Source organism: Aegilops tauschii, chromosome 4 (assembly GCF_002575655.3).
Source record: "Aegilops tauschii subsp. strangulata cultivar AL8/78 chromosome 4, Aet v6.0, whole genome shotgun sequence".
In the NCBI taxonomy this organism is placed as follows: domain Eukaryota; kingdom Viridiplantae; phylum Streptophyta; class Magnoliopsida; order Poales; family Poaceae; genus Aegilops; species Aegilops tauschii.
The window spans coordinates 426550002-426562789 of NC_053038.3; the positions used below are offsets into that span (position 1 = coordinate 426550002).

The window sequence follows — 12788 nt, forward strand, 5'->3', positions numbered from 1 at the left end:
TTTGTTAGTGTTTGATCCATAGTATCCACTATGTTCTGAGATTGATGCTGCTATGACTTTGCCATGCTTAATGCTTGTCACTTTGGGCCCCTGTGCCATGATTTCAGATCTGAACCGTTTATGTTATCACCATTATATCCATGGATCCGATCTTGCAAGTTATAGTCACCTACTACGTGTTATGATCCGGCAACCCCGGAGTGACAATAGTCGGGACCACTCCCGGTGACGACCGTAGTTGAGGAGTTCATGTATTCACCGTGTGTTAATGCTTTGTTTCGGTTTTCTATTAAAAGAAGGCCTTAATATCCCTTAGTTTCCAATTGGACCCCGCTGCCACGGGAGGGTTGGACAAAAGATGTCATGCAAGTTCTTTCCATAAACACGTATGACTATTTACGGAATACATGCCTACATTATATTTATGAACTGGAGCTAGTGCCGTATCGCCCTAGGTTATGACTGTCACATGATGAACATCATCCAACAAATCACCGATCCAATGCCTACGAATTTATCTTATATTGTTCTTGCTAAGTTACTACTGCTATCGTTACTTTTGCACTTGTCACAAAACTACTGCTATCACTGTTACCATTACCATTGCTGCTGCTACTATCATCAAAACTATCATACTACTTTGCTACTGATCACTTTGCTGCAGATAATTAATCTCTAGGTGTGGTTGGATTGACAACTCAGCTGCTAATACTTACAAATTTTCTTTGGCTCCCCTTGTGTCGAATCTATAAATTTGGGTTAAATACTCTACCCTTGAAAACTGTTGCGATCCCCTATACTTGTGGGTTTCAGTAGCTCATCAAGTTTTTTTTTTCCTTTTTAGGAATCCACTATTCCTAGGTAACCTTTTAATCCCAATTTCATTCCATTGGATACACCCAGGTAGCTAATCAGGCTTTTTAATGACACAAATAAGCTTTACCTAATGGGGAAGCATGCATGGTTGTGCACCAAAGCAATAATTAGAGCTAGCCGGGTATATTATGGTTGCAGTACACTGCACATGGTTGATCGGTGAGAAGAATGATTTACTCAACATTGGGCCAGATGAATTTATCACCACTATCTTATTTATGTTGACATGCATCCTATCCACATCATCAAGTAGGTGCATCATGTAAACACCTTTTCCCACTATTTTTCATCCACATACTTCCACTAGGTCTTCATGCACATGCAACTTGCCAAAACAACCATTAACTATTTTTTTCATGCACTCTCTATGCATGTCTTGACGTCGTCCATCAACTCCAAACATCTATTACAAGTACCCGTTCAACCACTTGGTTAGACGTCACGTGTTGTTAGTGTGATTGTCTAATTCTGAGCGCCCAAATGACTGTCTTTTCTCATTCTCATTCTATTGCGCATCCTCCCCATGTCTCCTTTTCTCCCGCACAAGCCACAAAACTTCGCTAGATGCCTTTGTTCCCTTGAACCTCTAGTGTTTCGAGCAACCTTTTAATCCCAATTTAATTTCATTGTGTACAGAGATGTAGCTCATCAAGTTTTTTTTTTCTTTTTTAAGAATCCACTATTCCCGTGCAACCTTTTAATCCCAATTTCGTTCCATTGCGCACACCCAGTAGCTAATCAGGCTTTTTAAATGATAGATAAGCTTTGTATAATGGGGAAGCATGCATGGTTGCGCACCAGACCAAAAGTTAGAGCTACCTGAGTATATTGTGGTAAATGGCTACAATACACTGCACATGGTTGATCAGTAAGAAGAAGAATTTACTCAACATTGGTCCAGGTGATTTATAAGCGACCTTCTTGTTTATACAAAAAATCAAATTATGAGTGAACTCGCATTTTATATTTCTATGCCAGTATGCTTTTTTTATGAATGCACATCTATAGTTGCTATAGTTGTTTTAGGTTTAGGCGAGGTTTGAGATGCTTTTACTTTCTCTAATCAACGATGTTTTCGTCTCATATCGTCTCGCTGATATATTGTCAATGTAACAAATTAACAGAACAAAGATCACACTCATTTTTGGCCTTTTCATCAAATTTTCTTTAGATGCTTACTCTAAACAACATTTCTTTCAAACAAAATTCTTCATCAACTTATACTATGTTTCATATTTTTAAACATCAAATTTTTTGTTAACAGTTCCCGCAACAACGGGGTATCATCTAGTTCCTATATAGGGCGGGAATCAATCCTTCTCATTTGAAAGAAAAAAAATAGTACTTAGTTCATAGGATAGGAAACATATGAACAGAAAACAACATAGAAAGTGAGATGACATCTATCTTAATTCTTACAGTGAAAGAATGTCATTGATGCATAAGATAAGAAATTTCTCATTGAGTTTAAGCTAAGGTCTCCTTTGGTTTAGAGGAATTATGTAGGAATTCTAAAAGGATAGTAATTTGTAGGAAAAAAATTATTTAAAGCCTTTGGTTTGTAGGAATGGATTCCTATTCCTATGCACTCCTTTTGTTTTATAATAAGTGTCGTGATCCCACTTCAACCACGACACTTATTATGAAACACGGAGTAAGATATAAACCAATCCTTCACATTTAAAAGAAAAAAATTAGTCTAGACTCAATGAAAAATATTATATCCTAAGAATCAAGTGAGATTTATTTGCTAATACGTACTCCGTCCGTCCGGAAATACTTGTCATCAAAATAGATAAAAGGAGATGTATCTAGACGTATTTTAGTTCTAGATACATCCCTTTTTATCCATTTTGATGACAAGTATTTTCGGACGAAGGGAGTAGGAAATAAGATTTATCTAATAGTTCTCCATCGTCGTATGAACAAAGGAGGCCTAAATTCCCTAACAAACAAACAAAAACAAAGGGGGCCTAAAAATGTCGACGGCGAGAGGATAGCCCAAGCCCATCTGACACCCTGACTCTCTTCCCCTAATCCCCGCGAAGGAAAGCGAAATGTGAAAAATCGCGGAGCACACCCTCGTTCGTCCCCGTCGTCCGCCAGTGCCAGTGGCAACCAATTCGATCTCCCCTTCCCTAAATCTCGCTCCACAGTCCGCCTCCGGGCTCCGCACGGCGCGCCGACGGCCAACCTTGGCGCCTTGTCTCGCGTCCGCGGCAGCTCGGCGCAGCGGTGGGCGCCTCCGCCGGCTGTCTCCGCCGGACAAGGAGCAGCGTTCCAGTAGCAAGGTGACCCCGTTATCAGGCACTCACTCTCGACTTGCTCGGAGTAATTTGCCACACTGCCTGCTGATTGCGCCCGATTGTTAGGTTGGGTCATGTCGAGCGCGGTGGTGAACGGGCTGGCCGGCGCCGGCGGCGGTATCATCGCCCAGATCATCACATACCCCCTCCAGACCGTACCAACCCCTCCCCCCTCCCGTTCTCTATAACTAATTCCACTACTCCCCGCTAATCAGCTCACAACCGTCGCTTCCTGGTGATGTCTGGACTCTGGAGCAGGTGAACACCCGGCAGCAGACAGAGAGGTCAGCGAAGAAGAAGAAGGCCGGTAGTGGTGGCTCCGACGCTTCCACCCTCTTCCAGATGCTCCAGGTGATTCCTATTAGGTATCTCGTTTACTTACAGTTGCCAATGCCAATGTCTTGGTGGTTAGTTGTGGAATCAAGTAATTGCAGCTGGTCCAAACGGAAGGCTGGGGTGGGTTGTACAGCGGCCTCAAACCCTCACTTATTGGCACCGCTGCCTCGCAGGTAAACTACAATAGTCTTGTTTTTTTAATTTGTTTCTCTGTTGGTGCAAAAATATTCTCGAACAATCATGGACCTATGGTGTTCTTTCCCAGTGCGCGACACTTGATAATTCCATCTAGTCTGATTGTCTTATGTATCATATTTGTGGTTTTTCATTTGCAGGGAATCTATTACTACTTCTACCAGCTTCTCAAGAACAAGGTGGAAGATGTGGCAGCTGCTCGTGGGAAAAAGGGCCTAGGGGATGGCACTGTTGGGATGTTTTCTTGGCTTGTTATTGCAGCTGTTGCTGGGTAAGTCAACCTACTTGCATTCAGTCACTTATTTTTCTTGAAATGATAATGAAAGAAATCCTGGATGGGGCTGTTCAGTTATCTATTGGTGTTTGTGTAAGAGGGCATTCCAGCAGCATGGATGCAATCAAACAAAGGCTTTTACCAAAAAAAGGCTTTCGCCCCGCTTTATATATAAAGCATAGACCAACAGTGCCTGATACAACCACACTCACCCAACACAAACGCACACACACACCCAAGGCTGGATACATAGGCGCTGAGCGCAACAACACACTCCCTAGCACTACAAGAGCCGCCGGGAGCTTCAGCCGTGAACACCACCGCGAAGAAGTGAAGCCGCATATGACGAACCGTGGGCTCCAAGGCGGCGCCTTCAAGAAGGATACGACACCGGAGCGCCGCCACCGCCCGATCCAAGGATCAGAGTTTCCCCTGGAGCAACACGACGGGCAATGATAGCCGCGACGACGCTTTCAAGAAGGGAGCGATCTACGCCGTCGCCAGTCCGTCCGAAGATAGAGTAGGTTTTCACCCCGGCCAACCCTCACCGCCACCGAACGCCACACCCCGGCTACCATGACGCCCACACGGCCGTGGCAACCGGGCAGCACCGAGGCACGAGCTCTGCCCAGGAGCACTGTGCCACCACCACCAGGGCCGCCGCCCCGGAACCCAAGACCTTGACACCACGTCCCCCGAGCCCCACCGCTACCCCAACCGCAGAGACGGGCGGAAAGGATCGGCCTTCCGCACCCCTGGCCGGTCCCAGCGCCGAGACCCAATAGGCCGGCCACAACAAGCCTCCATCTAACCGTCCTGCTACACCGGGCGCGAGACGAGCGCAGTCCTGCTGCCGGGCACGAGACGGGCCGGTCCTGCTGCCGGGCGCGAGACGAGCGCAGTCCTGCTGCCGGTCGCGAGACGGGCCGGGCCTGCTGCTGGGCGCGAGACCAGCTCGGTCCTACGGCACCGGGTGCGAGACGCTCGATGGACCGCAGCCGGGAGAAGGCCAGCCCTCCGGCGAGAGAAGCGAACGGACACTGAGGAGAGGGGTCGGAGGTCGACACAGGCAACTTACAGACAAGCCGACACCAGAACAATCTGGCCGCCGCCGCAATCAACCTGCCACCACCACATCACCTGCGCCTCCACGCCCTGGTCCGAACCACCCGAAGCCCCGCCACCCCGCACCGGAGCAGCAAGGACACCGGCCGCAACACCACCACCTCCACAGGGACGCCAGCCACCCCCGCCACCGGAGACCAAAACAACCACCGGATCTGGGCCAGGACGCCCAGATCCGCCGCCAGCACGCCCGAGTCCACCAGACCCCACGAGCCGCAGGGGGGGAGGGGAGGAGGAGCCGTCGGCGGGCCACAAGGGCGCGGGGCGGAGCGCCGGAGCATGAGCCGGCCGGGACCCGACGCCGCGGGCAGGAGGGAGGCGGCCCGCGACGCCATCCATCCGCGCGCAGGGGAGAACCGCCCCGCCGCCGCCTCGGCCACGCGGCCTTTGGCCGGCGGCGCCCCCGGCGGCGGCGAGGGAGGGGGAGGCGGGGCGGAGGGCCGGAGGAGGAGGCGCTAGGGTTGCCCCCCGACGGCGCCCGCGGGAGCGCCTCGGGAGGGAGAGGAGGGAGGAGCGGTCGCTATGCTACTCCCTCAAACAAAGGCTTTTGCAGAAGAGTTGTGCGCTTGCCTGTGGAAGCTTTGACTTTGACATGAACATGTAAATGTTCACCGACTGTTGAAACTTGAAATCATTTTGAACTAGATAGCGGATGATAATATGCAATTAATGCTAATGTATGGGCAGCTATGAGCCTATGACTGTTGCCCTGATCCTGCGTGTGACTGACCGAAGCAATGGTTCACATTAAGCTGTAAGCTTGTAATTCTGTCCAGCCAAGGCTGTTTCTGTTCTGATGAATTATAATTTTATATCATATGCCAAACTCAATCACCTTACACTCCTTCATAGTTGTTTAGTGGATCATATCCCCTTCACTATGAAAGATCAGTGACAACTTCTAGATGAAATTTATCTTCAGTGAGTACACTCAGGTGACATGTGTTGAGTTGGTTGCAGGGACAAATATAACGGGAATAACCAACCAGGGATGAACATAATGCGTAAACTACTAAATAATAGGAATATTCCATAAGGATATCAGGGTTCTATTTCCCCTCAGCCATCTAGTTTCATTACTTCTGTTGTAGCGCTGCAGTCCTTTCATCCAGGTTGTATCTGTTTGGATTATGCATCTTTAAGTTATTCATGAATATCATGCCGTGTGTTTCAGTTCTTGGCAGTTATCTTGGTTTATTTATTGGTAAAAACTGAAGCATCTCTATGAATAAAAAAACCCCGAGTTGCATGAGATACTGAGATTGATCCTTAGGCATGCTCATGGAATCCTTTCTCTGCTTCAGGTCAATCAATGTTCTTCTTACAATTCCAATATGGGTTCTTGTCACACGTATGCAGGTAAACTTTATTAAACGAACTTCCTTTAAATATTTAGCATGAGAACCACTGAATTTCGTTGAACAAAAGTGTTAGGAGCTAGGGTTCTGCCGGTTCTAGGGCGGAGATTGTAGGGGAAAGATGGAGGAAGACGAGGTCGAGGGCGCGGCGGCCGGCGGCTGGGCGCCGTCCTTGCGTGGTGGAGAAGAGGCGGCGGCGGCGCAAGAGGCGGCTAGGGTTAGGTCTCCCGGCTCCCTAAGGGAAGCCGAGCAAATACTGGTTGCTTCTTGCTTGATTAGACTGATACATCTCCTCTCCTTATATAGAGAGGTTTACTTGACTCCTAAGCAAACGACCCTAATAACGATAAGATAATTGGGCTAAGCCCCTAATAACGATAAGATAACTTGGGCCACAGCCCACTGGGCTAAGCCCCTAATATGCCGGTCATAACACTTCTCCCCGCCTGCACAAACAGCTCGTGCTCGAGCTGTAAGGCGAGGAAGCGCTTGCTGAACTCCTCGAGGTGATCAACCAGCGTCAAACACCTCCGCGACAGCTGGGGCAGCCAAGTCGCCGAGCCCGGCGGCGACGGCGTCCTCCTCAATGTAGTCTGCAGCCTCCAGGTAGAAGAGTCAGGGGCAGACATGGCCGGGCATGTAGGTCTCGACGCAGTTGAAGCACAACCCTTGGCGGCGACGCTCGAGTAGCTCGGCCGAGGTGAGCCGGCGGAACGGGCGCGCCGCGGTCGCGGCAAGGGGTGCCGCGGAAGCCTGAGCAGGCCGACCCTGCGCGGGAACATCCGGCCAGGGTGGCGGCCCAGCGGCCCGGGACGGTGATGCCTGCTGGATGGCCACCGCGCGGCGCTCGAACGCGCGGGTGTAGTACATGGCCGTCTGGAGGTCTTGGGGTCCCTACATCTCGACGTCCACGCGGATATGATCTGGCAGACCGCCGACGAAGAGTTCGGCCCGCTGGTGAGCCGTCACGCTGGACGCGTGGCACGCCAGGGCCTGAAAGCGGTCGGTGTAGTCCTGCACCGTAGAGGTGAAGGGAAGGCGGCCCAACTCCGCCAGCCGGCTCCCATGTATCGGCAGTCCGAAGCGAAGGAGGCAGAACTCGCGAAAACGCTCCCAGGGGGGCATGCCGCCCTCGTCCTGCTCGAGGGCGTAGTACCACGTCCGTGCGGCGCCGCGGAGGTGATAAGAGGCGAGCCAGGTGCGGTCCGACGCGAGCGTCTGTTGCCCCCGGAAGAACTGCTCGCACTGGTTGAGCCAGTTGAGGGGGTCCTCGGCGCCGTCGTAGGTGGCGAAGGCGAGCTTGGCGAAGCGCGGCGGTGTCTGAGCATGACCGCCGTGAGTGTACGGCTCGGCGGTACGGAGCAGCGAAGAGGATGGCGTTGGTCCGGTGTGCACAGGTGGTCCACAGGAAAGCGATGGCCCGTCGAAGCCAGCGTGGAAACTCGCGGAGCCGGAGGGCCCGTCATACGGCAGGGAGGGCGCCGGCTGGTCCGCGGCCATGGTGTAGACTGGCGGCGGTGACGTCTCGGCCAACCAGGCCGGAAGCTGGGACGGCGAGGGCGGGAACCGCACTTGCCAAATTGGCACGCCTGCCGGCGCGGTTGGAGTCAGCCCGGTGCTGGGCGGCGGAGGCGCCGGCAGCGGCAGCTGCTGCTGCCTGGAAACGGCGGAGACGGCGGGCGCTGCGATGGCCGCGGCCGGCCATTGTGGCCAGATCGGGGCGATGGCCGGGGCTGGCTGTAGCTGTAGCGGGGGCTGCAGCGGCCCGACCAGCGTCGCGGTGGCCCCGGGGTGCGGCGGCTGCCAGGGCTGCCAGGGCAGTGGCGGCGAGGACCCGGGTGGCGTGGGTGACGCGGCGAGGGCCGGCGCCGGCCACTGCGGCCATTGGTGCGCGGCGGCGGGCGGCGGCTGAAGCGGCCAGTGGTGGTGTAGAGGCCCGGTCGGCGCCGTGGGTGCCGAATACCACGGCAGGGCGGTTGGCCCGGTCGCGGCGGCCGGCGGCAAGGGCGGCGGCGGCCCGTAGGAGCCGGCTAGGTATAGCCGTATCCCCTGGACGGCGGTGACGAGATCGTTGAGGACGCCGGTCATCTCCGCCGGGGAGTAGACCAGCGGCGCGGTGGAGGGTGGTGGCGGCGGACCCGTGGAGGGGGGCGGCTACTGGCCGGTAGAGGCGCCGACGGTGGAGCCCAGCGGCGCAGTGGGGAGAGCCAGCGGCGCCGTGGAGGGGATTGGCAGCGGCGCGGTGGTGGTGGGCAGCGGCGGGATTGGTGGTGGTGCAGACATGGTCGAAACCGAGCTACCTGATACCAAGGTGTTAGGAGCTAGGGTTCTGCCGGTTCTAGGGCGGAGATTGTAGGGGAAAGATGGAGGAAGACGAGGTCGAGGGCGCAGCGGCCGGCGGCTGGGCGCCGTCCTTGCGTGGTGGAGAAGAGGCGGCGGCGGCGCAAGAGGCGGCTAGGGTTAGGTCTCCCGGCTCCCTAAGGGAAGCCGAGCAAATACTGATTGCTTCTTGCTTGATTAGATTGATATATCTCCTCTCCTTATATAGAGAGGTTTACTTAGACTCCTAAGCAAACGACCCTAATAATGATAAGATAATTGGGCTAAGCCCCTAATAACAATAAGATAACTTGGGCCACAGCCCACTGGGCTAAGCCCCTAATATGCCGGTCATAACAAAAAGAGTTACCGGAAGACTACAAAATTTGAAATAGGCTTAATGAGACCCTATTGTAGTGAAGCAGTGCGACGATTTCCGCTACATCCTAATACGTGTGTACTGTGTTTGCTTTGTCTTTGATGATGACAAGGAATCCATGAACTGGTCCCATTCCATTACCAAAGCACAATGGTTACTACTTATTAGGCCACGTCATCCTTTTGTGAAATTAGTTGGAAGTCCATACGGTCGTTACCAGGCCTGTACTAGTAATGCAACCACTATTACAAAAAATTGTGCAAAGATTTTGCACACTCTAAGAATAAAGGGTTAATTTATAACGCAACCACTAATAGTTTGCAATGTGTCTATATGCTATTCCATAGAAAGTAGTAATGCTTTACTTATATCTGATCAGTAGATGATTTCCTCTCCTACTTTTCAGACACATACACAGGCAGAAAGGAAGGTGATAGAGTCCAAGAGGGAGCTTTTGCTTAAGGAAATATCCAGGGCCAATCCAATGGATGCTCATATTCTTAAGGATAGATTAGCTAAGCTTGATTCTGAAAAACCTCGCCCATATGGCACACTTCAAGCGGTGAGCACTCTTTTTCTCAAGTTGTCGAATGTTCTTACTATTCGGATTCCTTAAATAGGAAATACTAAACATAGAAATTAAAATACCGTTTCTGAGGGGCCCCAGCCATATATCTTTTTAAAATGTAATTACTGATGATATTTCTGCTGGAATTGTTGAGTTTAAACTTCAAGTTACATTAAGCTTGTCTCTGTAGAGCCTCCAAGCACCAGATAGGGTGAGCATTCATCTAGATCCACTCCACCACCTATTTAGTCTCGGATTACGTTGTTCGATCACCTTATTTTTGTAGGCTTGATTGCTGCACACTATATGACAAATATCATCTGCTAAAATTTCCATCCGTATATTTGAACAGTAACGATGACTGGCATTAGAACTGCAGTGTCCAGTCTTGCTAATTAACTTTCTAGTTCTCAACCGAAGTTACAAGACATAATCATACTTACTACTATCAGTGTTAAACAGATCCGGGAGGTCTATCGTGAATCAGGCATAAGTGGATTCTGGAAAGGACTTATTCCGACACTAATTATGGTTAGTTATCTGTTTCAAGAACATCAGAACCACAATTAAAAAAAACAATTAAAAAAAAACAATTAAAAAAAAAGAACATCAGAACCAAAATTTAGTGGACATATATGTAATCCATTGGTTGAACCGTGTGAACCTTCAGGTATGCAATCCATCAATTCAGTTTATGATATATGAAACACTGTCAAAGCGTCTCAAGTCAAAGCGGTCTGGAAAGCGATTCCCCAAGAAGAATATCACTGCTATGGAGGTAAGGGATGTTTATCTATAGCTCATGTCTCTATGTTCACGAATATATGTTATTTTAGACTGTTTAATCACTGACTGTTAACTGTTAGCATACTGTCTTCCTAGAAGCTTTATTTTTCTGTTTCTAGAAATTTGCATGTACCTGTGACTGTCTTCCTAGAAACTTTGTTTTCTGTACTATTTATCCAAGTGCAGGTTTATATCTCTTATATATATGAATAGTAGTACTTGCTTGATGCTTCATATAGTAAATATTCTTCATCGGCGATGCAGTTATCTCAGATCACTTCTCTACAATTCTAGCACATTCCGTTACATGATTATATTTCAACATACACACGGTGATTATTTGAGAAAGCTAGATCATTTAGTGGCACAAAGGGCCAGGACATTATATATACTGTTTTTAGGCATGCTTGCATGTTGTACAATGTCCAGCTTGGGAAGTGACTTCAGGGAGGGGGATCCTTGACTCCTTGTTATTTCTTGCTCCATTTTGGTACAAATGCAATGCATATCTGTTATTGCAGTTAGACAATCAGTTACTTCTCTTTGTCTCGTTCCACATCCCAGATCTATATTTGTTTATTTGTACTTCAAATCCAAAGCTAAACAACAGTACAAGCTTTTGGAAATATTCTCACATATATTTCTATGTTTCATTCTCAGTATTTTCCCTTGAACAGGTATTCTTAATAGGTGCAATGGCAAAGCTGGGAGCTACTCTTGTGACCTACCCGTTGTTAGTGGTCAAGGTAAAAATATATTTGGCAGTGCATCACCTGCAAAGTTTATCACTAATGTGCTGCCCTACCCATACTTATCTGAAGCACATCTTTGAAAAATAATTTATGGTAGAAAGATGCCCCTAGTTAGAAAATTTTGGAAAAATCTGAAACATATGGTATTTGTGAACTTATCCAAATGACTCAATTGGATTATACCAAGTTGAACTGCAAAGCAGACTCTGATAAAAAGGGGTTTCTTTCCATTTTGTTACTTTGTTTCTCAGTTCTAGCAAAGAAACGACTACTTCCCGCAGTGCAGTATTGAGAAAAATAGCCCCATCAGTAGGCTCACCATCTAGTACCTGACGCATAGCATCATGAATGTCTGGTTCTGTCATCTATGTGACCACACAGCAGCATGAAAATTTCACTCAAAAAGAGTTTAATCTAGATCTGCTGTGGAATGTGAATGCAACTAGTTGCACCTTTAAAGTCAATCAGGCATGCATGCAACTACACAGCCTATTCCGGGTGGTTTGAAATGGGGTTTACTTTAACAGCAAAGAAGTTATGTTATGTTCAATCTGTTTTGATCATGTATTTTATCCCTTGCAGTCTAGGTTGCAGGCAAAACAAGAAATTGGCAGGAACGCGGCGTCCAGATATACAGGTATCTTTTACCAGCATTTAACCAAAACTAGTAAAAAACATCGGAGTTTTAATGGCTTTCTGAACCAGTGTGCTCTGATTGTGCACGATCTGCTGTATCCTCGTTTTATGTCTTTGTGCATCTACTCCTGTCACCTCTGTTGAAAAGTGGCGTGAGATTGACCGCTTGTATTTACCAGGTACATTAGATGCAATATTGAAGATGATTCGCTACGAGGGATTGCATGGATTTTACAAAGGAATGGGTACAAAGATTGTACAGAGTGTTTTAGCCGCCTCGGTCCTTTTCATGGTGAAGGAGGAGCTGGTTAAGTTTGTAGTTCTTTTAGTTGCCAGGAGTAGGACTCTGCTTCTTACGAGATCTAACAAATGATAGATCTTGTTTTGTGATCAGATTATTTTGTTGTCTCCACATGTAGTATTCCTTTTGAAATGCACTTTCAGTTCTTTATTAGTCAGAAAATCTTAAGTATCTCTAATTGCTGTTCTTCTTTGTGATGCCCTTTCATTTTACTGCCTCAGGAAGTCCATAGTCTAAGTCCCAGACATTGATTTATTTCTGGTTTATTGAACCGGGAGGCATGAGCCGTATGGCGGTGTGCGACGTTAGTTGTCACTGTCTCAATGACGCTGTCGCTTGGTGCAATGGCAATTGACCACTGGCATCAAGAGCTGTCTGGCCAGTTATTTCATCGAAAGCAGCTAGCTGAACCGAGTTTGTTCACTGGTAATCGCTACTCCCTCCGGTCCATAATAAGTGATTGGTTATTTAGTTTATATGGATCAGAGGGAGTAATTCTTTTGGTTTATAATTGATCCGCTTTATTGCACCGGATCTTATTCATGTGGTAAGCGTTTGGAGATGGATTCCCATCCTC

At 48.7% G+C, this 12788-nt stretch overlaps 1 protein-coding gene across 2 annotated transcripts; it reads left to right on the forward strand.

The window, feature by feature from the left end:
- The first annotated feature begins 2863 nt into the window (after positions 1-2863).
- On the forward strand, positions 2864-12389 carry LOC109771390 (peroxisomal nicotinamide adenine dinucleotide carrier). Of its 2 annotated transcripts, XM_020330080.4 has the most exons (12): positions 2864-3167; positions 3249-3337; positions 3441-3533; positions 3617-3691; positions 3854-3984; positions 6417-6471; positions 9575-9730; positions 10199-10267; positions 10407-10514; positions 11200-11268; positions 11857-11911; positions 12090-12389. In XM_020330080.4, the coding sequence occupies exons 2-12, from the start codon at positions 3257-3259 to the stop codon at positions 12281-12283; spliced, it is 1086 nt and encodes a 361-aa protein (XP_020185669.1). In that variant the 5' UTR covers positions 2864-3167; positions 3249-3256; the 3' UTR covers positions 12284-12389. The 2 variants fall into 2 exon arrangements, with proteins under 2 accessions (XP_020185669.1, XP_045083861.1); XM_045227926.2 differs by lacking the exon at positions 10199-10267.
- The last annotated feature ends 399 nt before the right edge of the window (positions 12390-12788 follow it).

Coding starts and splice junctions, on each gene's coding strand:
- LOC109771390 (XM_020330080.4), top strand. CDS start 3,257: ATGTCGAGCGCGGTGGTGAACGGGCTGGCCGGCGCCGGCGGCGGTATC. Junction 3,338..3,440: donor TCACATACCCCCTCCAGACC/GTACCAACCCCT, acceptor ACTCTGGAGCAG/GTGAACACCCGGCAGCAGAC. Junction 3,534..3,616: donor CCCTCTTCCAGATGCTCCAG/GTGATTCCTATT, acceptor AAGTAATTGCAG/CTGGTCCAAACGGAAGGCTG.